The 26,211-nt window shown below is 54.2% G+C and overlaps 1 protein-coding gene and 1 long non-coding RNA gene across 9 annotated transcripts in view; one reads left to right on the top strand and one right to left on the bottom strand.

Annotated features, from left to right (window-relative positions):
• Positions 1-1,426: 1,426 nt before the first annotated feature.
• LOC143660575 (uncharacterized) lies at positions 1,427-7,331 on the bottom strand. Of its 4 annotated transcripts, none has more exons than XR_013164130.1 (7): positions 7,283-7,331; positions 6,673-6,804; positions 5,864-6,298; positions 4,994-5,133; positions 4,696-4,860; positions 3,394-4,531; positions 1,427-2,387 (listed from the first exon to the last, which is right to left on the bottom strand). It is a non-coding gene; the product is annotated as an uncharacterized LOC143660575 (long non-coding RNA). The 4 variants fall into 4 exon arrangements; XR_013164131.1 differs by having other exon boundaries at positions 1,427-2,337; XR_013164129.1 differs by lacking the exon at positions 1,427-2,387 and having other exon boundaries at positions 3,321-4,531; positions 5,864-5,934; positions 6,038-6,298.
• A 1,780-nt stretch (positions 7,332-9,111) lies between these two features.
• BCL2L11 (BCL2 like 11) overlaps positions 9,112-26,211 on the top strand; it is a 33,259-nt gene continuing 16,159 nt past the window's right edge. Inside the window, exons 1-4 of one of the 5 annotated variants that reach the window (XM_077133722.1) lie at positions 10,518-10,857; positions 10,991-11,130; positions 11,281-11,370; positions 11,751-12,902. In XM_077133722.1, coding sequence (XP_076989837.1) covers positions 11,004-11,130; positions 11,281-11,370; positions 11,751-11,869 — 336 coding nt within the window. In that variant the 5' untranslated portion in view covers positions 10,518-10,857; positions 10,991-11,003 and the 3' untranslated portion in view covers positions 11,870-12,902. The other 4 variants (XM_077133723.1, XM_077133720.1, XM_077133721.1 and 1 more) reach the window with 4 other exon arrangements.

Here is a 26,211-nt window from a genome sequence, read left to right as displayed (position 1 = left end):
GATGCCAGCATTGAGATGTCAGGGACTTTGGAATTAGCTAACAAACATTTAAAGCAGCCATCACAAAAACGCTTCAACAAGCAATTATGAACACACTTGAAACAAATGAAAAAACCCAGAAAATCTCAGCCAAGAAACGGAGGCTATAAAGACGAATCACATGGAAATTTTAGAGGTGAAAAGTACAACAAAAATAAATGAATAAATAATAATGATAATAAAAATCCTCAGTGGATGTGCTCAAAAGCAAAATGGAGGAAACAAAGGAAAGAATCAGGGAAATGGAAGGTAGAATACTAGAAAGTATGTATTCTGAACAGCAGAGAGAAAATGGAAAAAAAGAAACACAGGCTCGAGGACCCATGTGATCTGAAGGCCTGGCATCCCTGTCGTGGAGTTCCTGGAGGAGAGCAGAAAGTGGGGGGTGCTGAAAAAATTATTGAAGAAATAGTGGTTGAAATGTTCCTAAGGTTGGCAAAACTCACAAACTTACATAGTAAGTCAAGCACTCAATCTCGAGGCTTGCTCTCATGAAAAGTTTATTTACATAACGAGAACGCTAAGCTAAGCCTACCTATAGTTGTGCCTAAGAGTCACTCCCAGAGAACCTCTTTTGTTGCTCAGATGTGACCTCCCTTCCCCCAAAAGGGGAAGCCTTCCTGACCAAAAAGGGGAAAAGAAATGTAACAAAATGAGGCTTCAGGGGCTAGGAGATTTCAAATAGATTTGAGACTATTTCAAATAGGCTGGAGACTACTCTTACGCAAGCTTCAGCTAGAAAATGCACATTGCCTCAGGATGCCAAATCCCAGCCAACGGTATTCCTGAAAACCCTAAAGAAAACACAGGGTGCTGTCTGAGGTTTTATAAAAGTTTCATTCACCAAGTTGAAGTTCAGAAACTTATGACCTCCAGATGGTTCCTAGGCTAGATAAGGCCTGAAGTCCAGAGGCACCATTCTCTCCGTGACTGTCAACTGGCTGCACTCCCCTACCCCATAATGCTGACACCCCTTTTCAACATTGCCCAAATAGCCCTGAAGATCGGGAGAGATATCAAATCAGAGGGAGGAGTTGTAACAGAGAAGACAGAATCTAACAAATGATTGTGGATACTGAATCACAAATACCAAGAAATACTGATGTTTCTTGTTAGTCTCTAGCATATTAGAACAGCTAGAAGGAAATTCCTGAATCTGTGGAACTGTAACTCATACCACACTTTGTATTGCTCTATAACTTCTTGTTAAACTGTACTGCGAAATTTATCACTCTTCTGCATATGTTTTATTGCACAATACAAAGTGTAAAAAGAAAAAAATCACAAACTTACAGATTCAAGAAACTGAGCAAGCCAAACAGGATAAAACAAAAGAAATCCACACCAAGACAGATCTTAGTCAAACTTCTGAAATTTAAAGACAAAGAAAAGAATTTTTTAAATCAGTGAGAGAGAAACAACACCTCTCATGCAAGGAGAAACCACATAGGTGACAGCAGATTTCTCTTCCAAACCGTGGAGTCCAGAAGAAAGGGCACATATTTCAAATCCTGAAAGGAAAGACCTCCCACCCAGAATCCTGTATCCAGTGGGAACGTCCTTCAGATAGGAAGGGGAAATCATGACATGCTCAAATGAAGGAAAACTCACAGAAGTTGTCACTGGCAGACCTGGTCTAAAAGAATGGCCAAAGGAAGTTCCCTAAACATTCCCTAAAGAAACGAAAACAAGGAGGAAATTGGAATATTAAGAAGGAAGAGATGCCACAGTAAGCAAAAGTACTGGCCAATAGGCTGGGCCCTCCTTCTCCTCCTCAGCTGTGTACATGAGGTTTCGTTGTTGAAGCAAATACTATCACACTGTCTGATGCCCTCCCTGCACCTCAAGGAAATATTTAAGACAGTTATGTTGCAAATGGGGGAGGATACAGGGACTCGAAGTGGGGTAAGTCCTCTACGCCTCTCTGGAACTTTTGTTGGCAGGTTGGCTGCCAGAAGTGATGGATACACTGCAATCCCTGGACCAAATGCTAAAAAAGGTATACAAAAAGATGCATTCGAAAACACTGTAGGCAAAGGCCTACACAGATTATATTTTTAAAACATATTTTACATGCTACTAAGAAAGAAGTGCTGGAAGATGTATCTAATTTTAGAGTTATTAAAATGTGAAAAAAGTCACATTTCAGAATTGAGTGAGTAGAGTTTTATTTCTGTGGTCGTCACTGAGAGCAAGTCCAATTGGATAGAGGTCATTGGACGGGTAGGAGAGCGGGGCGGTGCTGATACAGGCAAGCACTGGACATTCACAGATGGTTTGTGCAGCCAGCGTTAGATCCTGATGACGTTAGAAAGTTCACAGATGAGAATTTCCCAGGATGGGGATTACTGTAGGCAGATAATCCCAAAACAGGACTATGCTCATGATCCCTGTTAGAGGGTATGCAGTTTGAAAGGATTTATATACCCTAGAAGAGCCATAGGCTAATCCTAATCCCACTTTGTGGAGGCAACCTTTCGTTTAACCCCCATTCAGGTTGGAGACTTGATTAGATTATCTCCAGGGAGACGTGACGCGCCCAATTGTGGGTATTAATTAGATGGAAATGTGACTCTGCCCATTTCCCGTGGGTCTTGATTAGTTTACTGGAATCCTTTCAAAGAGGGAGCATTGTGGAGAGAAGTTTAGAATGACAAGGACGGTGAGGAGGGACCCTACAGCCAGAGAGCTTCGGAAATGCAGAGGGAAAACGCCCCTGGGGGAGCCTCATGAAACAGGTCGCCTGGAGAGGAAGCTAGCAGGCGTCACCGTGTTCACCATGAGCCTTTCCAGTTGAGAGAGAAACCCCGAACTTCATCGGCCTTTCTTGAGTGAGGGTAACTTCCTGTTGGTGCCTTAATTTGGACATTATTATAGACTTGCTTTAATTGGGACATTTTCATGGCCTTATTAAATTCCTCTTTTTAAAAGCCATCCCACTTCTGGGACATCACTTCTGGCAGCCAGCAAACTAGACAGGGGGAGAGTGCAAGGACAGCACGCCCAGAATGGAGCACGTTGGGGAGGCCAGTTGGCCCAGGAACCAGGGCTGGGCCCCGTGGCTTGGGACGGGCACCCCGGCGACAAAATGAGAACTATGCCAAGTTTTGAAACTACAGAGGGAGGAGAAAGCAGAGTCCTTATCTCTTATAACTTACAACCTACAGGGGCCAGGACTAGCGAATACCAGGCTCTGCTGTATCCATACACAGACAGGAACGAGGGACATTAAAGAAAATAAAAGATGACAGGAAAGAAAATGAAGAGAATTAACATCTAGCTACTGTGTGACAGGTTCAGTGGTGCTAGGGTATTATTATTATTTTAAAATATAAATACATTTTACCTACTTACTATTTCATCATTCCTTATAAAACCCTAGGAGAGAGGCAATATCCCTTTTCTCAGTGAGGAAACTGAGGCTCAGCTGAACAAAAGGCCGGGCCGTGTTCTCTCAGCCACACACTGTTGGAATCACTTGAAGAAAACTTTCCTAAGGTAGGGAATCTGCAGCCAAGGGCAGGAAGCAGGAGAGGGCTACTTAAACCCCACAAGGAGGGAGAAGGGACGTGTGTGGTCCTAGAGGAGATGATGAAAGGTGGCAAGGGGCAGGCAAAGTGAATGTCCTAGGCTCCGTGTGGAGGCCGGGAGTCAGGGGACAAAGGCCGGTGCGTCCATTCCGCCCTCCTGAGGCTCTGGGGGGGGGGGGGGGCAGCCCCAGGGGGCCTGGCCCGGCCTGCAGCGTGGCCTGACACCCCCCCTCGCATCTCTTCCACACGGGGCAGCAGAGCCTCGGCATTCCCACGAGCAGGGACCCCTGGCTGTCCATATTTCCTCCTCTCTCTCCATCCTTGATGCTCTGATTTTGCTGAGGTCTTTCTGGGGGCCAAAGGCCCCATAGAGATGAAGGTGGGAGGGTGGTGACAAGGGACATCCACGGGTGAGTGCCGGCCGCAGTGTCCCGGCCCACTGTCCCATCTCTCCCCCGACACATGCTGTATTAACGTCTCTACAGCCACATGCCTTGGGTCCTGCAAGAATCTGTCACTTGTTGATGCTGTCCTGTTATTAAAGCTGATGACTTTTCTTCGTAAAGACATGGGTAGGGTCGGGGTGCCTTGTCCAGCAGAAGTGGGCCACAAACCGGCATGGCCAGGGGCCCTTACAGCACATGCCACACTTACGTCTGTCGTGTGGAAGTGCGTGTCTGGGAACCAAGGTCAGCATGAACACCCTTCTGCTTAGCCCTCATGGGCTCCAGGGTGACAGATGTGCTGGGACGGTGTGGCCACCACTGCTTCTTTGGCTGCCCAAATTGGCTTTGCATTAAGGAGGCCCTAATTTTAGGGCCACCCCTGCCGCGTCCAGATGGGGAGAGATGGTCGGTTTTCTCATCCGAGAGGCAGGAGCAGCAGCGGGTGGGCGGCTGTGGCCGGGAGCCATGCCCACCCATCAGCCCGGAGTCCAGGCCCTGCGAGGTTCCCACTGCAGCCTGTGAAAAAGAGAAAGGGGGTGGACTTTAGGGAGCCCCAGAAGTTTAGACACGGCCAGATTCTGAGCAGTCAGTGTCTTCTTCCAGCCGCCTCTGGATACAAAAGGGTGAGGCCCCTTCACCTCTCCCTGGCCTCACTCTCCATCCCTGCTCCTTCCTCTCACCCTGGACCGAAACCTGCCCAGTGAGGCCTGCCCCAGGGGCTCTGTCCTGTGTTCAGCCTCAGACAGACCAAACCCACGCTCGTCCACACGGCATACATCCACGTCATTGAATTTCCCCCATTGCTGAATGCACGCCAGAAATTGCTTGAGTTTCACAATGCAAACCTAAAGGGGAAAATCATCTCAAGTAAAATCACAGTATTTGGGCTTGCACCCCACCCCATGGCTTTGAACTGTGGTTAGAGATAGCGAGGGCTGACAGATGAGTCGAGATTTGTCAAGAGCATTAATTACTAACTTTGAAATCTTGGTCAGTGAAAGTTCGCCTTCATGCATCTTGCAAATATGATCAAAGTCTTTTCGGTACTGATTTGATGGTGCTTAACCACAGTGTGTGAAGAACGAAGCTTTTCAGTACAAACTTGCAGTCCTGGGAGGCTTTGGAGGGGGGCACTGTTGGACTATGAGGACGCATGCTTTCCCCCACCTCTCCCCCACCCCAGTGTCTGGACCCCCTTCTGCCTGTGAACACCACAAGCGCACTTGGAGCTGCTGCAGAGAGATCTGACAACAGCGCAGCTCAGGGCTGAGGGTAAAGGTGGGGTGGGGTGGGGGGAGGGGCTGTAATTTGGGGAATGAAAGAAATTTACTGCTGACTGAGAACTTGAAAAATCAGAGTGAAGTGTACATGCTGATTATAGGGCTGGAAAGCAGGGCCTCTGCCCTGCTCTAATTTAGTTTTAGAAAAACAATCTATTATTTGTGGTGGCTCCCACCCCCACCTCCAAGAATTAAAAAAAAAAAACACGAAAAAACCACTGGCACCTAAATTATGGGAAATGAAATAAAAATGCACACAGTGCAGCCCTGCAATCCCTGATCTGCCTCTCCTCTCCCTCAGTGAGTGTCCAGGACTTCCCAGGGCTGTCAGAAAACAACAGGAGGGCCAGGGGCTGCGGGGGGGGGGGGGGGCTGTGTGCTGGCGTTGGGTGCACCTGCAGTGCCAGCAGCAGCCGGGTGGCCGCAGCCAGACGGTGCCAAGGGCCTTGGCCTGTCCCCTTCCCACCGGGCCAGCTGTTCAGAAGCCGCGGGCAGCCGGCTAAGGGGTCAGGGTGCTGGTCTGGGGAGGGCTGGGGAGGGGCGTGGGTTCACCTTCTCCACTGCTCACCTGCTCCGCCGCCGCCTGTTCAGTTGCCTCAGCGGCCAGAGGGTGGCGCCCCAGGCCTCAGGCGGGAGGCGCTGGAGAGGAGGCAGGGCGGGGGACAGAGGAACCCATCAGTCCCCGACCTTCGCTTGGACCCGACCTCGGCTCCCGGGGAAGGAGGGCAGACCCCACGCCCACCCTCCCTAAGAAGAGCTCGGGCTTGCGTCAGACCAGAGGCACCGAGGTTGGAATTGCGGAGCAGGAGCGCTGCTTGTCTCCTGCTCCTGGGAATCTGAGGGGCGCCTCGAGTTCGCGGCATGGGTCTGCAGGCGCTCCGGGTGGGAGCCTGGGGCAGGGTCGCGGGCAGGGCCAACGTCTCATTTGTCCCCTTGTGTCGTCCTCTGCAGCTGCCGGACTTGTGCGACGCGGTGAAGGACGAGGCCCTGAGGGTGCGGCCGCCTGCAACATTACGCATGTCTCGGTCCACGCACCGATCGCCGGGGTCCCCCACGCGTGGGCCGCCCAGGTCTTCCACCCGGAGCCCCTGAAAGCCCTGGTCAGGGAAGGGGAGTGCCGCCGGCAGCCCCAGCGGGGAGCCAAGTTATAGCGCGCGTGGGGGAGGTTCCGCGGCCCGCCCCACCGCAGCCACGACGCCCGCTTCCCCCGCGCCCGGGGTCGGCAGGGGCGGGAGGGGGCAGATACCCCGCCGGCCAGGAGAAGCGCACTCGGGGCTGCTGGGTGGGGGCTGGGCCGCCAGAGCATTCGGCGCGCTCCCCTCTGCCCTCTCCCCTCCCCTCGCCCCGCCCCGGAGCCCGACCCCTCACCCCACCCACCAGAGGGTCAGAGAGGGGAGCCCCCGAGGGTGCGGCCCGGGGCGGGTTGCCCGGGGGCTCCCGCAGAAGCCGCCAAATAGCTTTGCCGTCAGCGGTGACTCAGATTCCGAGTGATTTCGGAAAACTGTGGTGCTGGGTGAAAAAAGGAAATCAAAACATAAAAAGTAAACCCGCTCTGGCGAAGGCTCCCTCGGTTCTGCTCGCAAAAGCCGGGTGCCTCGGTCCCGGGCGGGGGCGGGCCAACCCGGAGCAACGCTCCCGGCAAAGCCACAGGCGGCTGCGGGACACACGGACGGCGCGCGGAGAGCGGCCGCTGCCCCCGGGAACTGGGCTCCGGCGCGGATCCCGCCGGGGGCCCTGGACGCTGGCCACCGTCCTTTGGAAGATCCTGGGTGTAGGGAAAGCTTAGTAAGGGGCCCGCGGGAAAGGCGCTCCCGCTGCTAGCGGGGCACCGGGAGGCAGGCCAGGGCGGCTGGCTCCTGCAGAGTTGGTTTGGGGCAGCGGGGGGAGCGCGCAGGCAACGCCTGGGCGAGGACTTTACTAAGCGGACCCCGGTTGCCCCCTGCATTCTTGCACCTTTCTTGCAGTGCAAGGCCGCCTCCCTCCTCACCCCAGCCTCTCCGCACGTCGTGGCCGTGGCGGACGGGCCTGAGTGAGGATGGGGCGACCAGCGCGCCTTCCCTTGCCGGGTCCGGGGAGCCCTCCCACGCAGCCTCGGGCCGGCTCCCTGGGCCCGTGGCTCTTCCCGGCCGGGGGCGGCGGGGCTGCCCCGGAATCGACCTCCAGCAGCGAGGCCTGCTTCCGCGTGGCGCCCTCTGGCCCCCTGATCGCGTTGCCCAGCCCCGCGGCGAGGGCGGGAAACCCGGGCAAGGGGCTCCCCGAGGGTGCGACAGGGTGCGGCCCCTTTCCCGGGTGCTGCGCGGAGCCAGGAAGACCGAGAGGCCGTCCGAGGCCGCCGCCGCCGCTGCGGGCAGGGACGCCGGGGAGCTGTCGGGAGAGGTCTCCACCTACGAGGCCACGGGGCCATGCCCACCCCCGGGCCCTCCACGGCGACACTGTCGGATGGGGCCGTGCTCCAGGCCCGCGGTTAATCCGTGGCCTCCCGCACCCCGCTCAGGACTCGCTGGCGGATGCGCTGGGCCTTGACCCGGGGGCTGCGCTGATGTCACGCTGACTGAACGGCCTGCTGACGTGACAACGAAAACTGACCAAGGTGGCCCCGTGCGCCCAGAGGCGCCCCCTCCCCTCTTCCACCTGTTTCCTCAATCTGCCCGGCCTGGCCTTTCCCTGGGGGCACATCTCTCCGCCGCCCCCGCCTTACCGCCGCCACGACTAGTGGTCGCCAAGGCCCAGGAGGAGGGAACAGAGGCGCGCAGGGGGAAGGTCGGAGGGGGGAGGGCGTGGGCACCTGGAAGGAGGGCAGCCGGTGTAGCCGGGAGCTCGAGCTGCGGACCCCGAGGAGGAAATGGGAGCGCCCCGGGAGGAGGCTCGCGGGCTCTGGGCCCCGGTGGGTCCGTCTCCACACGCGTCCTGAATACCTGCGACCACTTCCCTGGCCTCTGCCGGCCGAGGGACGGTCCTTGGAGAGCCCGGCAACCCTCGAGGGCCCGAACCGAGTGGGATCGTCCTCTCCCTCAGCTGGAGTCAGCCCCTCTTCTCGGTCCTTTCACCTTTTTCTCAAAAGGATTTTTTCTTCCGAGTCTTTTCATTTCCCTCTTTCACCTGGTCTCGCCACGCACTGCATCCCACCCCGCGCCCGGGGCAGCTGGCTCCCGACGCCCTGCTCGGTTCCCCCGGGGGCCGTCTCCTCCCCGAGTGTCGGTGAGAGAGGGGCACGGGGGACGCCCGCGGGCGCCGGGAGGAGCGCTAGGGGGGCCCGCGGGCGGCGGGGAAGAGCGCCTGCGACTTCCACGGCAGGTGCGGGCTAGGAGGGCCAGAGTCGGCGCATCCGGGTCTACCTCGCTCCCCAAGCCCTCCGGGAAGGCGGAGCCCCGAGGCCGGGTCACCGCCGCGCACTCGCGCCATCGCCGCAGCCTAGCAGAAGCACCTCGGGCGGGCAGCAGCGAACCCTGTTTTCCTCGGGGGGCCGCGGCCCGGCCGAGCTCGGAGCGGGCCAGGAGCGCCCCCTTAGTTCCGCGCGCACAGCGGTCTCGGGAGCGCCGAGGGGTGCCGGGGGGCGGGCGGCGGGCGCGGCCTCGCGGGAGAGATCCCGGCCGCGACCGCGCGACGCGGATGCGCGGGCCGAGGTGGGGCGGGGGAGGACCCTGCGGGCACGACCCCCGCCTTCACCTGGCCGCGCCCGCGCGCGCGCCGCCGGGGGCGGAGACGGCCGGTCCGCGCGCCCGGGGCGGGGCCTGACGGGGGCGTGGCCCGCGGTGATTGGACACGGGCGTGGGGCGGTGCGCAGGAGTCGGGCTGCAGGCCCGCGCCGGTTTCACTTCGCTCCGCGCCGCCGCCGCGAGTCGATCTCGTCTGGCTCTTGCGTCTCGGGTGCCGCCGCCGAGTTCCCGCCGCCGTCTCGCGCGCTCTGCCCGGTGCAGTCGGCTCCGCCGCGGGCTGCTCGCTGCGCCCCGCTCCCGCCGCCGCCGCCTCGGCGCCCTTCCCTTGGCCCTCGGCCCCCCAATGTCTGACTCTGACTCTCGGACCGAAAAACGCAAGGTAAAGGCCTCCCGGGGGCCGCTCGCCGCCACCGCCGGCCGCTCCCCGCGCACGTGCGGGCGGGGTCCCCCGGCCTTGTCCTGGTGGTTGCCGGCCCGGCCGCGGACTGTCCGCGGGCGCGCCCACCTTGGGGAGGGGTCGTCCGCGCCGCAGGGCTCGGGTAGGGATGCGGCGCGCGGGGGGCGTGTGCGGGGCGAGGGGGCGGGAGGCCGAGGCGGGGTCGGGGTCGGGGCCCGCTCTGAGGCGCGCCCGCGCGGGCCGAGCGAGTGCGGCCCCTGGGCTGTGGCTCGCGGCGCGGGAAGGTCGGGAGGGTGGGCGCCGCCGCGCGGAGGACTGGGCTGACGTGCCCCGCTCGAGCCGGGTAGTCCGGCCGCGGCCGCGCTGACCTTCTCGGACGTGCGAGGGGCCTGCGGCCGCCGCTGGGGCACACGGAGGGCGGGCTGCAGGCCGCAGACCCAGCCCGGGGCTCGGGCGCGCGGGAGCCGGGCCGGGCCATGGTCCGGGGAGCTCCGGGCTCTGCCTGCCCGTGGCCGTGCCGGCTGCTGGGACTCGGCGCGCGGCCGCGGCGCCCGGAGAGGAAGGGCGGGAGGGAGGCCGCGGAGCCCGCTGGCCTGCTCCGCGGCGGCCTTTGCCTACCGGGCCCCGGCGGGCCGCGCTAAGGGGCGGCGGGGGGCGCGGGCGGGCGGCCGGAGGCGCCGCTGGCCGGGGCCGTTCGGGGCGGCGAGTTTGTCAACAATCCCGGGCTTGGGCGGCCGGGCCCGCCGGCGCCGCCCCCGCCTAGCCGCCCATTGGCCGCGACCGCGCGACCGCCCGCCCGGGGCCAATGGGGAAGCGGGCGGCGCGGACGGCGGAGGATGGGCCCGGCGGTGGCGGCGGCGGCGGCGGCGGCGGGAGGGACGGCGGGGGCCCGGCGGGGCCGCGGGCGCTCCGAGCCGGAGTCCGCGCTTGGTCTCCTGCGCTGCCGCGGGGGGGGTCGGCGGAGGGGCCGGGTGGCCGCACCTTGGCGGGCGGTGGCCTCGGAGGTGAGGGACGGTGGGGGTCGCGGCGGGGACCCGGGGCGCCCTCGCCTGGGGCTGCGCCGGGCCGTCCGGGGGCCTCCTGGAGAGGGGCCGCCCCGCGGCGCTGCGCGCTGCCCCCGGGGCGGGACCGCGGCGCCGGAGCCGGGCCGAGCGCGCGCCGAACTCCCAGCTCTATTGTGACGCACTTACTCCGGCCCCGGGCCGCTGCCAAGCCGCCCAGACTGCTGCCCTCAGCACTTTCGGCAGAACAATGGGGCCGGAGCGGGGAGGGCGCCAGCCGCCGCAGGCGCTGCCCTTGCACTGGGCGCGGGCCCGGGGGCGGGGAGCCCGAGCCTGCCGGGAGTCCCCGGGCCGCCCCTCTCGGCCTGCGCCGCAGGCTTCGGGGCCGCGCGGCCGCGGGGACGGGGGAGAGGCGGCCCAAGCCGCTGAAATCGTTCCTGGGTTTGGTGTGCGGGAGGAAGCCCGGGCCTGCCCCTCCCCCAGGCCGCCCCGTACCCGGTGGCTTTAGGTGTGCGCCTGCTTGGGAGGCTAAACCGAGGGATGAGGACTTACTGTTAGGGTGTTTGGAATAAACACTTGGAGTATTCAGGAACTAGAGAAAAGTTATTCAACTTACTTACCCGGGATTTTCCCTCTTGCAGAAAAAACGACCAAATGGCAAAGCAGCCTTCTGATGTAAGCTCTGAGTGTGCGGGAGAAGGCGGGCGGTTGCAGCGCTCGGCGCCACCGCCGCAGCTCAGGCCCGGGGCCCCTCCCGCGCTCCAGGCGGAGCCCCAAGAAGGTAATCCTGAAGGCAGAGGGGACCGCTGCCCCCAGGGCCCACCGCCGGCCAGCCCCGGCCCTTTTGCCACCAGATCCCCGCTGTTCATCTTTGTGAGAAGATCCTCTTTGCTGTCTCGCTCCTCCAGCGGCTATTTCTCTTTTGACACAGACAGGAGCCCGGCACCCATGAGCTGTGACAAGTCAACACAAACCCCCAGCCCCCCCTGCCAGGCCTTCAACCATTATCTGAGCGCAATGGGTAAGCACGGGGCGCCGACTCAGGTTATCTGAGGATCTGGGAAGGCTGTGTGGAGTGTTCTAGGCCCCCTTTGAGAATCGTTTTACTGACTTATTCTGTCTTGGTGGGAAGAGAGAACTTGTCCAGTAAGGTAGCAACATTTTTTCAGTGTGACGCTAAATGGTGGCCTTACCTCTTGGGCCATCCACTGCTGCCCCCACTGCCTGCGTGACACCAAAGCAGGTGACCATGGCATGCTTTCTTAGCCGTGAGAAGTTACTTGTTCACAACATGCCCCTTGGAAGGGACCGGTCAGTTAGAGAAAACAGCTTGTAATGTACCCAAAGGGGTGAAGACAGGGAGCCTGTAGACTACTCAGAAACAAGTTTCTCTACCTACAGACCGCCCAGGGCAGGAGGGGACTCTGGGGACAACAGCTTGCTGTTCCCCACCAGCAGAAAGGTTCGTTTGTGTCTCCATCAGCATTTGCCAAATCACCTCTTCCCTGCCTCCAGGTTAGCCCTCCCTGCATAAACAAGATGGAAGTAAATTGTTAGCGTTCACAGGCAGGACTCTTTGGATGTTTAGATGACGTTTGTTATGCCATATGTCAGCTAGAGCAATCACACTCGGGTCCCTTATGCTGGGGCACGAGGGCAGACCTTGCGTTTGTAAGGCTGTAGGGCTCTGTCTTGGTAGCCTTCGTTTGCTGGGGGCACCTGGGCAGGTAGGTCTGTCCTCCTTTTGCAGAGTTGGATGGACTTGGGCACAGCTGGGGAGTGGCAGGCTCTGGACTTCTCAGGTGGCCAGGATGCCAGAGTCTGTTGAGTGGGCTGCACGTCTGCCAAACGATTCGAGGCTCCTGCCGCTGAACTCTTTTGTCTCAGGAGTTCTTGGTGGTTACAAAGGTTTTGTGCCATGAAAATGCTTCGAGCCCGTGAACCCGCCACGTTCTTGGCTGTGGAGTGAGTCCTCAGGGCTGTGTGTGTGTGTATAGAGCTGTGTGTTTGGGGGCCTCCCAGAGCTGTCCCAGCGTTCACGGAGTTCCTGTGCGTCACTCTCTGAAGGTGACAGCTTAATTCTTGGGAACATGCCTCCGTCCCTGTTAATTAGGGACAGTGGGTCAGTTCCTTTTTTAATGTAAGGGCAGGTGTGAATGCTTTTTTTGGTGACAGATACTATTTAGTAAGCAAATTTTAAAGGAAGCACTGTTACGTGAGGTGACAAATGTGGAGCTTTAAAGATCACAATCTAAATTATCAACCTGAGTTCATAGGAATCCCTGAAGTAATGAGTCCAGAGGTATAATTTCATAGTGTAACCAGCATTCCAGTGGACGGATGTAATAACTTGAGGCTTAATGTATAGATTAAGCGATGAAGTATATGGTGTGCAGTGTTCAGTTCTTGGGAAGTTTGTTCTGGGAGGGGCAGGCAGAAATTGCTGGTGGGAGGTGAGGACTTGGGCAGATGTGAGTTTGTTAAATTAAAGAATAAAGTTGATTGATAATCTTTGTTTTTCATAACTAATATCTTTTTTCCTGGCCATTTTCATAATCGCAGCTCCGGGCCTGAAGGTTACTGAGTGCTGAGTTGGGAAATGGATTTCTCTCCATTTTGGCCATATTTAGTGTTCCTTAGCCAGCTGTATCTGCTGCGACTGTCAATGAAGCTTTTGATAATTTATTGCAAAATACATTTTCCACAAAGAAGTCTTTATGATTGGTTTGAACAGTGGAACAAAAATGTGAGGTTACAGAGAGGTTCTCCTTAGCCGGGGGCTCCTTCGCCCGCAGACCGGCTTTGCAGCGGGCACGGTGCCCGCCGTTGACCAGCCCCTCGGTTCTTGGGAGAAGCTGGCAGGCAGGCGTTCGTACCCGTTTTCCTCTGTGCCTCTGCTGTTGCTGAAGACATGTTCAAAGAATGCTACGTTTACCTGTTGGAAGATATACATGGTTTGAGAAACACTTCGTTCAATCCTAGCATCCTTCTTTTGTAAAATGATTAAGGTTTTCTGTTTAAAACGAGAAAAAAAAGACAACTTTTGACAAATGATCTTGTAGTTGTGACTACCTGGTTATTCTAATCAAAGTCACCAACCGAGGTGTGGCTTTAATGAGTGACTTTTGCTGAGTGATGTGTTGCTGTAGGCGTTTTAAATGCAAATAGTGTATTAAGTTCTGCAGATTCTTCCAGACGGCGGCAGTGCAGTTGGAAACGAGTGTTGAGAAAGGGCAGGATGTGGCCTGCGGCAGCCACAGGTTATCCCCCTGTCGTTTGGTGAATGCCTCGCCCTTTGTACTTGGTACATCACGAGGAGTCCCCCCCCTCTTTGGGGTGGGACGCTGCCTGCGGCCAGCCCCAAGGCCTTTGAGATGGTGCCCTGGGGAAGAGCCTGGGAGACTTGGAGAGTCCACTGAACTTGACTCAGGCTGCTGGGAAGGGACAAGACGCCACCTCCCCCAGATGGTTTTAATGATGTGGACCCAGCTGTGAAGGCTTGTCACATAGAGGTGCCTTACCCAGCAAGCAAGCCACGTGTGGGTGCAGAGCCTTTCGAGCGTGGCCTCTCCTGGTGGAGGTGTGCCGGCAGGCGTGCACGTTGGGTTTGGGAGATTCAGGACTTAAAAAAACAACTTTTGTATGTAAGAGATCTCGCTGACTGTCGTACTGATTGCGTGTTGAAATAATTTGAATATATTGGGTTAAATAAAATATTTTAAAAATATTCATCCTATTTGTTTTTTACTTTTAAACGTGGCTACTAGAAAAATGTGAAATCCCTCCGGGGCTGGCCGTCTGGGGTGGACTGCTGGCCCCTCAGGTGGAGGGGCCGAGGCCCCAGGTGCCGCATGGCCAGACCAGACCCCGCACCTGTCAGGCGGTGCAGCGTTTCCGCCGGGCTCGTCCTTTGGTGGTTTTTGTTGATTTGGGAGTGCGAGGACACCTAACCTTGTGAGCGCCTTAAAAGTTGCGCTGGGTTTGTAGATAGCTGTCTTCTCTGTTTATTCTCTTTAAACTCTGTAGCCCACGCAGGTCTGAGAGTTTGGTAGGTGGGGGGTTGGTTCCTTGGAGCCCCGCCATGGTGGTTTCGTTGCTGAGGGCCTGGTTTGAGCCAGGGGTTGCTGGTTCGGACACCGAGAGGAGCAAGTTCACTTCGCAGGTTCTGAGTGGGAGAGGGAGTAGCAAAAGATAAGAGAAGTTTCTTCAGTGGTTTCAAACAAAAAAGGGAAAACTAATGGGTGGTTGCCTGATCGTTTTATGTTTTTATTTTATAGATGCTTTTAGAAAGGTGAAGAAGTTTCTCTTTATTCCCAGATTGCTGAGAGTTTTTACCATGAATAGAGTGGGTATTGGATTTTATCACATTTTTTTCTGAACCAAATGGATGTGATCTTGTAAATTTTCTTCTTTTAGTCCGTTCTGGTGCAGTGTATTGACTTTTCAGTTTTAACCTGCTTTGCATGCCTGGAATGAATCCTACTTAGTCAGGCTGTGTAACTAACTGTTTTTATATATTGCTGCATTGAATTTGCTAATATTTGGCATCAGTTCATTAGCGATAGTCATCTGCTTTTTTTTTTTTAAACTGCTAGGTTTTGGTGTCAAAGTCCTAGCAGTGACTCAGGAAGTCTTTCCTCTGTGTTTATTTTCTGGAAAATATTTCCGTAAAAGCAGTGTTAATTCTTCTTTAAATGTTTAATAGAATTCTATAGCAAAAGCATCTAGGTTGGAGATTTTGGAGGAGAGGGGGTTTAAACTACAGATTCATTTTTTTAAGGATTATAGGATTAAGTAGGTTATCTATTTCATCTTGGATGAGTTTTGGTAGTTAGTGATTTTCAAAGAATTGGTCCATTTGTTCTAAGTTGTTGAATTCATTGTGGGTGTAAAAGTTATATTACTCCCTTAATTATCCTTTTTTTTTTTTTCATGAGCAGGCACCAGGAATCGAACCCTGGTCTCTGGCATGGCAGGCAAGAACTCTGCCTGCTGAGCCACTGTGGCCCGCCCCCTTATTATCTTTTTAAATGGATAATATGATAATCCCATTTCATTTCTGATATTGTTCATTTGTGTCATCTTAATTTTTATGTCAGTCTTTCTAGGATTTTATCAATTTTATTGATTTTTCTCCTGAAATGTTTTCACGTACTTTCTCTATTTTCTGTTACATTACTTTTTATTTCCTTCATTCTGCTTGTTTTGTGTTTAGTTTGCTCTTTTTATTGAAGTAGGAACTTCCTGTTTTGAGACCTGCTCTCTTTTCTAATGTAAGCAGCTAGTGCTATGAATTTCCCTTTTACCACTGCTTTAGCTGTATCATATTTTAATATGTTGTATTTTCATTTTCATGCAGTTCTTTGTTTTTATATTCTTTGAGACTTTTTGACCCATAGATTATTTAAAACTGTGTTGCTTGGTGTGCTGGTTTGAAATGATTTATGTACCCTAGAAAAGCCATGTTTTAATCCTAATTCCATTTTGTAAAGGCAGCCTTTTCTTCTAATCCTTATTCAGTATTGGCTGTTTGAAACTGTAATTAGATCATCTCCCTGGAGATGTGACTCAATCAGAAGTGGTTGTTAAACTAGATTAGGTGGAGATGTGTCTCCACCCATTTGGGTGGGTCTTGAAAGGAAACATTTTGGAGAATGGGAGAGATTCAGAGAGAGCAGAGAAGAACGACACAGCCATGAGAAGCGGAGAACTCTGCTTCAGCCAGCAATGTTTGGAGATGAAGAAGGAAAATGCCTCCTGGAGAGCTTCATGAAACCAGAAGCCAGGAGAGAAAGCTAGCAGGTGACGCTGTGCTCGCCATGTGTCTTTCCAGGTGAGAGAGAAACTCTGACTGTGTTCGCCATGTGCCTTCTCACTTGAGAGAGAAACCCTGAACCTCATCGGCCTTCTTGGACCAAGGTATCCTTCCCTGGATGCCTTAGATTGGACATTTCTATAGACTTGTTTTAATTGGGGCACTTTCTCAGCCTTAGAACTGTAAACTAGCGGCTTATTAAATTCCTCTTTTAGAAAGCCGTTCCATTCCCGGTGTGCTGCATTCTGGCAGCTTTAGCAGACTAGAACACTTGGTTTCCAAGTGTTTGGATATTTTCCTGTTGTCTTTCTATTATTGATATCTAGTTTGTTTCTATATGGTCAGAGAATAGACTCTGTATGATTTCAGTTCTTCTAGATTTGTTGAGGTTTTTTTTATGGCTCAGGATAATGATCTGTATTCATGAATAATCCATGAGTGTTTGAAAAAACATCTTTGTTTTGCTGCGTTGAGTGTTTGTGTGTGTTATATGTGTTATATTAATTATAATGTATATTATATATAATATTATTGATACAATATTAATAATTAGATCCTGTTGGTCAGTGGCACTGTTCAGTTCTCTGTACCCTTTCTGGTTTTCAGTCTGGTTGTTCTGTTGCTGAGAGTGTAGTGTTGAAGGTCCCCCACTGGAATTGTAGATTTGTCTCACCTTTCAGCTCTCAGATTTTGCTTCATATCATTTGAGGCTCTGTTGTTTGGTGTGCACACATTTAGGAGTCTTGTATCTTTCTGCTGAATTGATCCTTATATAATTGCTCTTAAGATGACTTTAACTGATACTAATATAGCCACTTAAGCTTTTTTAAAAAGCTTAATATGTTTTTCTCTTCCTTTTACTTTCATCTTACGTATGTCATATTTGAAGTGGCTTCCTTGTATTCACATATTGTTAAATAATATTTTTATAATCTACTGTGCCAAATCTATTTTGCAATGGTGTGTTTAGGCCATTTGATTTAAGGTAATTATTAATATGTTAGGGCTCAAGTCTCTGCCATTTTACCATTTGCTTTCTGTTGATTCCTGTTTCTTGTTCTTCTGTTTTTAACCAGAATTCGTTTTGATTTACGTGTCGTGTTTTTAAGTAATCGCTGTACGTGGTTTTCTTATTGACAGTGTGGGTTTTACAATAGACGCACATGACTCACTGCAGTAGACCAGTGTCACTGGGCTCAACTTTTTGCAGTTTCACAGTGGGGAAACCTTACTTCAAATGTAATTGAATTAACTTTTCTTCCATGGACATTGAGCACCACATCAGAAGGTGTTACAATTTTTGTTTCAACCTTAAATGTGATTTGGGAATCTTGTGAGATTTAGACTGGTTTATTTTATTTACCACTCTGATGTTCTTTCCTTTTTTTAAGGTCTAAGCCTGTTGTTCAATTCTTTTCTGTTTTAGAGGACTTTAGCAGCTCTTCAGTGGTAGATCTGCTAGCCACATGTTCTCTTAGTTTGCGTTTATCTGGAAATGGCTTTATTTCCTCTTTGTTCTGGTAGGATATTTTCACTGGTTATAGAATTTGTGATGGACAGTTTTCAGTGCTTAAAAAATGTGCCACTTCCTTTTGGCCTCCATGGTTTCCGATGAGAAATCTGCTGTCATCAAGTTACTGTTTCCCTGCTAGTAAGGTGCTGTTGCTCTTGGGCTGCTTCAAGACTCTTTTCTTTGTCCTTTAGTTTTCAGAGTTGATGACGTGCTTGTCATGGATTTCTTTGGGTTTATCCCCTTTGGGGTTCTTTCAGCTTCTTTAATTGGTAGTTTTATGCTTTACACCAAATTTGAGAAGTTCTCAGCCATTATGTCTTTAAGTCTGTTTAGTCCCGTCCTCCCTCTTTCTGAGATTCAGGTGACAAGGAGGCGGGCACTGCGTTAGGGCCGCACAGGTCCCTGAGTCGCTGTGCATGGTTCCCCCCCGCCCCGCAATTCTATCTGATCTCATCTTATCCTCACATTTCCCCTCACTGTTGAGCCCATCCAGTGAGTTATTTCATTTATTGTGTTCTTCAACTCTTAAATGCTCACTGGAGTCCTCTGGGTAAGCTGCAGGTTTGGCTCCCTCCTCCGCCTTGCTGATGCTTTCCCAGCAGAGGCACAGCACTCATCCCGCTGCGTCATTGCCTCTGACCGAGGACGCAGAGCCCCACTCCTCACTGGTCCCAGCTGATACCTGGAAGGGAGGGGGCGGAGGACTGGCCCATGCTGCCTTGTCCCTGTGGCTAGGCGGGCAGGCTCGATTGGACTTCTCTCTGCCATCCTGTTGGAGATTCTGGGTTGAGGCTTCTCCAGCATTCCACCCGGATCCACTCAGGCAGCAGTAAAACCCAGAACTCATGCTGGGCCCTTCACCCCTGCAGCCCACTTTGTCTAGACCTTTCAGAGTCTCCCTGTGCTCGTTCGTTGTGACATGTGCAGGAGTCTTTAGACGTGAGAGGGAAAGTCTCTTATTTTAACTAGAGCTTTATATTGGTATTGATGGGCTCTGACTCAAAGGTATGACTCAGAAGCCACTTCTCTTGTCTTCTTTTTATTCTGTATATGGAATAGTAGACTTGAAGTTGGGAGGAGGTTCAGTGATCATCCAGGGTGCTTTCTCCAGTTGATAACCGTGATCCCTACTTCATAACTCCTCGGGGCCCGCAGGGATCTGCTGCTGCTTTCACACACACCTTCGGGAAGCAGACGGGTCACTCCGGCCTGGTTTTAAATGCTTTAGGGGGGCTTTTTGTTAAAGAAAATGGTAAGTCCCATGGTTCTCTGTGGTTGACTGTGAGTGAAGCAGGAAGAAGGAGATTAATTACCTGTTGTCTGACCTGTTTTGTGTTTTAGGATGTGGTCTGTTAGGTTAGAAGTTTGCATACACTCGTAGTTGGCAGTTGAACGCCCAGCGACTTGCTCCGTGACCAGCTGCAAATGCTGTGGGGGCCGGGCCTCTGCTCTGTGCGGGTGGACCCCCGCCTCTCCTGCCCCCACCTCCTGCACCGAAATTAATTCTCTTCATCTTCTCTCGGTTGGGTCATGTTCCTCATGCGACAAAATGACTGTGCTCCTCTGCCCTCTGGTCATTGGCCCCCCCCGGTGCCCTCTGCGGGGACCTGTGCCAGAGCCTGTGGCCGAGGGTGGCTTTCCTTCTCTGGGGACGCCATGGGATGCTGCGGTCATAGCCAGACCTTCTGGAGAGGCCCCATGCCCCCACTCTGCAGAGAACACAGTGCCCAGAGCTGCCTGTGGCCACCGCATGTCTACACTGGCTGGAGAACTGTCTACACCAGCTGGAGAACTGTTTATACTGGCTGGAGAACCATCAGTGGTCCCCATCAGTGGTCCTCAGGTTCCTGGACTGAGAACCATCTATATTAGCCAGAGAACTGTCTACACTGGCTGGAGAACCATCTACATCAGAGAACCGTCGGCAGACCTCAGGTTCCTGGCCTCCTCAGAAGGAGCTGTCTGCTCAGTGGCATTTGAGAAGAAATGTGGAGACGTGGTCCCGGTGTCATGTCAACTTTAAGAAGGGCCCAGAGTTGCTGATGGCAGCCTTGTGTTGTTGGTGAGAAGTGGATTAACCTAACAAAACGATTTTAGAAGGAAAATGTATCGAAATGTTGATAGTGGGTGTTGTGGGGTTCAGGCTACAAATGTGAGTTCTCTCTTTGTGAAAGTGTAACCAGCATTTGTCATCAGAGCAAGTATAACAGGTGACATTTTTACAATTTCTCCCTTAATTTCACTGTAATGTGTGACATGCCCAGGACACTGTCAGTGTTGTGTACATGCTCCAGGGTTAGCTGCCACATCCTTCACGCACTGGAAAGGTTTCGAGGAAGAGAGCGAGCTTTGTGAGCAGGGCTCTGGTGGGCGCAGCCAGGCCTCTCATTTGCTCCTGGGGCTGCTGTCTTGCCTTAGCCAAGCCAGTGTCTTCCCGTGTGGCCTGTCCCCCCGCAGGACTCGGGGCAGCCTCTGGACACCTGCAGCCCTGTTTGCCCATCACCCTCTGCTCTGTTAAGGTGGCCATGTGCTCGTCCTGGGGCCATGGGGGCTTTGATGCGGACAGGCACACAGCGTGCCCGTGGAGACCCCCGCTTCTCCGTGAGCCGATGGTGTGCTGGTTTGAAATGTCTGTACCTTAGAAAAGCAACGTTTTAATCCTAATCCCATTTGTAAAGGTAGTCGTTTCTTCTAATCCCTATTCAATGCTGCATGCTTGAGACTAATTAGATCATCTCCCTGGAGGTGTGATTTAATCAAGAGTGGTCGTTAAGCTGGATTAGGTGATGACATGTCTCCACCAATTCGGATGGGTCTTGCTTAGTTTCTGGAGTCCTATAGAAGAGGAAACATTTTGGAGAATGAAGGAGATTCGGAGAGAGCAGAGAATGCTGCTGAGAGAGGTACCCTGACCGTGTTCACCATGTGCCTTTCCAGATGAGAGAGAAACTCTGTGTTTGCCATGTGCCCTTCTCACTTGAGAAAGAAACCCTGAACTTCATCAGCCTTCTTGAACCAAGGTATCTTTCCCTGGATGCCTTAGATTGGGCATGTCTATAGACTTGTTTTAATTGGGACATTTTCTCGGCCGTAGAATCGTTAACTAGTAACCTATTAAATTCCCCTTTTTAAAAGCTGTTCTGTTTCTGGTATATTGCATTCTGGCAGCTAGCAAACTAGAACTGATTTTGGTACTGGGAGTGGGGTGCTGCTGCTGCATTTTGCAAATACCAAACATGTTGGAGCTGCTTTTTAAATGGATAAGGGGATGATTCTGGAAGAGTTGTGAAAAGCTTGATAGAGAAGGCCTAGAATGCTTTGAAGAAATCATTGGCAGAAATGTGGACTCTAAAGACATTTCTGATAACAGCCTTAGGCAGAAATGAGGCGTATGTTATTATACACTGGAAGGAAGGTGGGCCTTGTTTGAAAATGGCAGATGATCTGGCAAAATTGACTAGTGGCTTTGTCTGGAAGGCTGATTTCAAAGCCATGAACTTGGATATTTAGCAGAAGAGATCTCCAAATTAAATCTTGAGGGTGTGGCCTGTTTTCTCCTCGCAGCTTATAGTGAAATGCGACAGGAAAGAGATAAGCTGAGAACTGAACTCTTGGGTACAAAGAAACTAGAAATTGAAGTTCTGGAAAATTTTGGGCCTCCAGGAAGGGAGACCCCAGAGAATAGTGCTCATGTGAGGTCTTGGCCAAATGTGGAACCACTCAGCCATTTCAGAGAAAGCCAGGACTGGACATGGAGTTATCCAGGAAGGATTTGTGGAAACTCCTTATGTCTGGTGGGCATGATCCAAGGCTACTGCATAGAAAGCCTACGAGAGTGCTGTGGGACCTGTATAAACAGAGCTGCTGCCAGTCTGGACAGAGGGGTTCAGAGAAGGGACACATTGGAGGAAAAATAACTTCAGAGGCAAAACCGTGGAAGCTGAGGTCTGAAGTCAAGATGCCTCGGGCCAGGAGAGCGGACCCACCCAAGCCTGTGGAAAGGGTGAGTTTGCCCCGAAGGCAGAGGGTGGGCCTTCCACCTCGTTGCAGTGGAAGAGTCATGCCGCCTCAGACCTTGGAGAGGGTGAAGCACATTCCTTGGGGTTTGGGGAGAGCCTGGCTGCCAACACATGGTGGGGTTGAGCATGTGCCCCAGAGATGGCAGAGAGCCTGGGTGCAGCCCCAATGCTTGGAGAGGGTGAAGCACATTCCTTGGGGTTTGGGGAGAGCCTGGCTGCCACCACATGGAGGGGTTGAGCATGTGCCCCGGAGATGGCAGAGCCCAGGTGCAGCCCCGATGCTTGGAGAGGGTGGAGCCGAGAGAAAGGTGGTCTCCCCAATATCCCCCAAGGGTGCATTTGGAGAGAGGCAGGCCTCTGTGTAGGCCCTTGGAAAGGGTGGGACTGCTGCTTTCAGAAGCGCCGAGGATAAATGATTCTCAGACTTTGAAATTTAATGGACTTTGCCCTGCGGGTTTTCAAAACTGTACGGGTCCGGTGACCCCTGTGTTCCTTCCTCCCTGTGGAAATGGGTATATATGTCCTATGAATGCTCCTCCTTTGTATGTTGGCAGCAAATAACTTGTTTTGGGTTTTTATAGGTCCAGAGCCAGAGGAGAACCTTGCCTTAAAACAGACCATGCTAACTTTGATAGGAGTTTGTATGTTTCTAAGTTTGTAGTTCATTTGTGTTGCTACTGAAATGGTTTAAGTATTTCTGATATTGTTGTGAGATTAATGTATTTTGCATATGGAGAAAACTTGTCTTTTTTAGGGTGGAATGTGCTGGTTTGAAATGATGTGTGTCCCCTAGAAAACCCATGTTTTAGTCCTAATCCCATTTTGTAAAGGCAGCCATTTCTTCTAATCCCTATTCAGTATTGAATGTTTGAAACTGTAATTAGATCATCTCCCTGGATGATGTGATTTAGTCGAGTGGTTGTTAAACTGGATTAGGTGACGACATGTCTCTACCCATTTGGGTGGGTCTTGATTAGTTTCTGGAGTCCTATAAAAGAGGAAACATTTTGGAGAATGAAGGAGGTTCAGAGAGAGCTGAGAATGCTGCTGAGAGAGGAACCCTGACTGTGTTTGCCATGTGCCCTTCCACTTGAGAGAGAAACCCTGAACTTCATCGGCCTTCTTGAACCAAGGTATCTTTCCCTGGATGCCTTAGATTGGACATTTCTATAGACTTGTTTTCACTGTGACATTTTCTCAGCCTTGGAACTGTAGACTGTCAACTTATTAAATTCCCGTTTTTAAAAGCCATTCCGTTACTGGTATATCTCATTTCCACAGCTAGCAAACTAGAACACACAGCCACCGTGGAGGGGTGATAAAACGTTCCTGCCACTTTCCCCAGGAAGAAGTGGCTGCAGGAGACAGGGAAGCGAGGTTGTCTGGAAATGCTGCTGTGATCCCAGCCCCCTGGGTCCCAGAGTGCACGGGCGCGGGGAGAGGAAGCCCTCTCCAGACAGAGCCGGAGCCTGCGTTGTGCTCGGCCCCTGGACGTCAGGACCCCGCAAGCCGCGGTGCCTGGAGCTGGCTGCTTGCTCAGGAGAGCAAAAGGCCTTGAGACAGAACGGGCCGGGCTTTTTCCTGGTTTGAAACGCTCGTGACGTCTGCTCCTTGGACGTTAGAAATGCCCATGGCCTGGGAAGCATAGAGGACTCACCCCACCTTTGTCCTGAGGAAGTTGAACTCCTTTGGTGAGAAGGTCACGTGGACATAGCGGTCATTGTGTCATTTGGGTTTTCACTTCTCAGGACGGCTTGCGCTCCTCCCTGTGGACGCTGACTCCTCGCAGCAGTGTGTGCCGGCTGCGCTTGGGGCCGGCGGGCGGGTGGGGGATCTGTGTGCGGGCACCGACGCCCGGGGGCTCGGCGTTTGCTGGAAGGGGTCGGCCCCCTGGTGCCGTGCAGGAAGCCCGGACTCACTGCGATGTGATCTCTGCCTTCTCTGCCCGAGCGGACCCCGGGTCCCGAGCCCTGGGCTGTGGCATGGCAGCGGCCTTGGTGGACGGAAGCCCCCGCAGGGCTGCAGCCAGGTGGTCCCGTGGTGGGGTGGGTGGAGGGTCTCACCTGCCCCAGCATCCCGGGCTTCGCCCCTTGGGACTGGCGTTGGCTTGAGTCCAGGTGTTGGCAGGGCGCCGGCTGCGGCCCACGGGCACTGGTTCGGTTCGGGCTGTGCTGCCCTTTCCTTTGAGGGAAGGTGGTTTTGCAGCCCCGATTTTTAAATAAAACCACCATTTCGGGTGGAAGGTGCCTATGTGTGAGCACTGAACTGAAACGGGTTTGGAAGCACTGTAGAGGAGACGTGAGTAGTGTGAGATTTTCTCCGGAAGGAGCGTGCTTCCCTCTCCCGCTCGCGCGGGTAGGGGAATGGGCGGCCGGGGCTGCGGGCGCCGTGTGGAGGGGTCACTGCTTCGTCTGCTTTGTCTTCCAGCCCCTGAATTAGTCCTTAGTGGTGCAGAGTGTTCTGGAGGTGGGGTCTGTGCTCATACAGTGCTACTCTCCATGGGGATCGACGTCTCAGTTTTACTTCTGTGCATAAATTCTCCTTAACTTGTCAGAACCACTCAAAGACAGCTGCCCAGCAGGAGAGTAGATGGATGTTGGTTGATCTGAGGTTGAGCGAGCAGTGCGGCGCGCATCCCTGGCCGTCCGTTCTGTTCCTCACCCTGGGCCTGACCTGTGGCTCAGGAACTGTTTTTCTCCCTGTGAGGAGAGCCTGGTGGGTGCCGTGCCCGCCCCTGCTTTCCCCGCCCCCCTTGCCTGCAGTGTGCTGTGAATGCTGGCGTGCAAAGGGCGAGCCGGCTGCTCCCACAGCCCCGTGCAGGGCGTCCTCCCGGCCGCTGCCCAGGTGTGGCGGCTGAGCTCGCAGGGGCTGGCGTGGTGCCACCCCGTTGGGGCTGCGCCGCTGGGCCGTGGGTTTCGAGGTCAGGGACAGCCGGCCCGCGTCGCCGTTTTCCCGGCTTACCACAGCAGCGCGGGGCCTGGGGGTCTCGGCGGGAGGAGGGCTGTGAGCCTGCGTGGAGAGAGGCCTTCAGGACCCCCACCTCCTCCAGCTGGGGCCTGGGGGTCTCGGGTGGTTTTGGCTTCCGCTTTTCCTTCCTCACCAGGGAAGATGCTGTGCGGGGCGCGTCCGCTCAGGAAACGTGGCCTTGGGGCCCACTCACGGCGCCGGATGGGCTGCGAACGGCCGAGGGGTCCTGACCCCTTCCCCAGCCGCCCCCCACTGCCTCCTCCTGGGTGCCGATGTGCTGCCGGTTTCCCTGGCGTTCCTGTCCCGTTGCCCATGCCCGCCGCTGCAGATCTTTGTGGTTCTAGAACGTGGTGTTTGGGGCCAAGGAGGCAGCACCCCTGTCCCTGCCCCTGTCTCTGTCCCTGTCCCTGCCCCTGTCCCTGTCCCTGCCCCTGTCTCTGCATCTGCCCCTGCGTCTGCGTCTGCCCCTGCGCCTGTCCCTGCCCCTGCGCCTGTCCCTGCCCCTGCCCCTGTCCCTGCATCTGCCCCTGCGCCTGTCCCTGCCCCTGCCCCTGTCCCTGCATCTGCCCCTGCGCCTGTCCCTGCCCCTGCCCCTGTCCCTGCATCTGCCCCTGCGCCTGTCCCTGCCCCTGCCCCTGTCCCTGCGTCTGCCCCTGTGCCTGTCCCTGCATCTGCCCCTGCGCCTGTCCCTGCCCCTGCCCCTGTCCCTGCGCCTGTCCCTGTCCCTGTCCCTGCCCCTGCCCCTGCCCCTGTCCCTGCATCTGCCCCTGCGCCTGTCCCTGCCCCTGCCCCTGTCCCTGCGCCTGTCCCTGTCCCTGTCCCTGCCCCTGCCCCTCTCCCTGCATCTGCCCCTGCGTCTGCGTCTGCCCCTGCGCCTGTCCCTGTCCCTGTCCCTGTCCCTGCCCCTGTCCCTGCATCTGCCCCTGCGCCTCTCCCTGCATCTGCCCCTGTCCCTGCATCTGCCCCTGCGCCTGTCCCTGCCCCTGTCCCTGCCCCTGCCGCATGCTGGGTGGTCCGCGTCCACGCCCCTCCTTGTGGCGTGAGGCTGGGGGAGGCTGCATCAGCGCTGCAGGTCAGTGCTTCCTTCGTGTGTCGCCTTGTGAATTGTAACTGCACAGGTAAAATTGGTAGGCTGCTTGTTTGAATTTAGAAGCCGTTAGTCTGGTGTTCTAGAAGTCTGGTTTGCCCTTGTGGACCCGTCACTTCGTGTTCACTCTCACTGGGGTGAAGCAGGGTCATGCTGGAGGCCTTTGGGCGAGTTTAGGAGAAAAGACACTTGTGGCCCCTTTGCTGCTGCCCGAGGTGAATTTCCCAGGGCGCTGACTCCGCAGTCAGAAGTTTTTATGTTTTGCCTTAATTCTCCTCCTCTTAAGATCTGATGTTTGTCCAGGAGCAACTTTGAAAGCCCGTATCTTAACATCTTCTGTTATCTCTAAGGAGCAGCCAGGTGAACTGATGTACGGCCTTGTGCATTTGGTTTTGAAAGATCTCCCAAATGGTTTTAAAAAATAATTTTTTTTTAAATTTAGTTTTGATGGAATAAAAAGA

This window comes from Tamandua tetradactyla, chromosome 17 (assembly GCF_023851605.1).
Source record: "Tamandua tetradactyla isolate mTamTet1 chromosome 17, mTamTet1.pri, whole genome shotgun sequence".
NCBI classification, from domain to species: domain Eukaryota; kingdom Metazoa; phylum Chordata; class Mammalia; order Pilosa; family Myrmecophagidae; genus Tamandua; species Tamandua tetradactyla.
The sequence above is the reverse complement of the archived record's forward strand: the minus strand, read 5'-3'. Positions and strand labels throughout refer to the sequence as shown.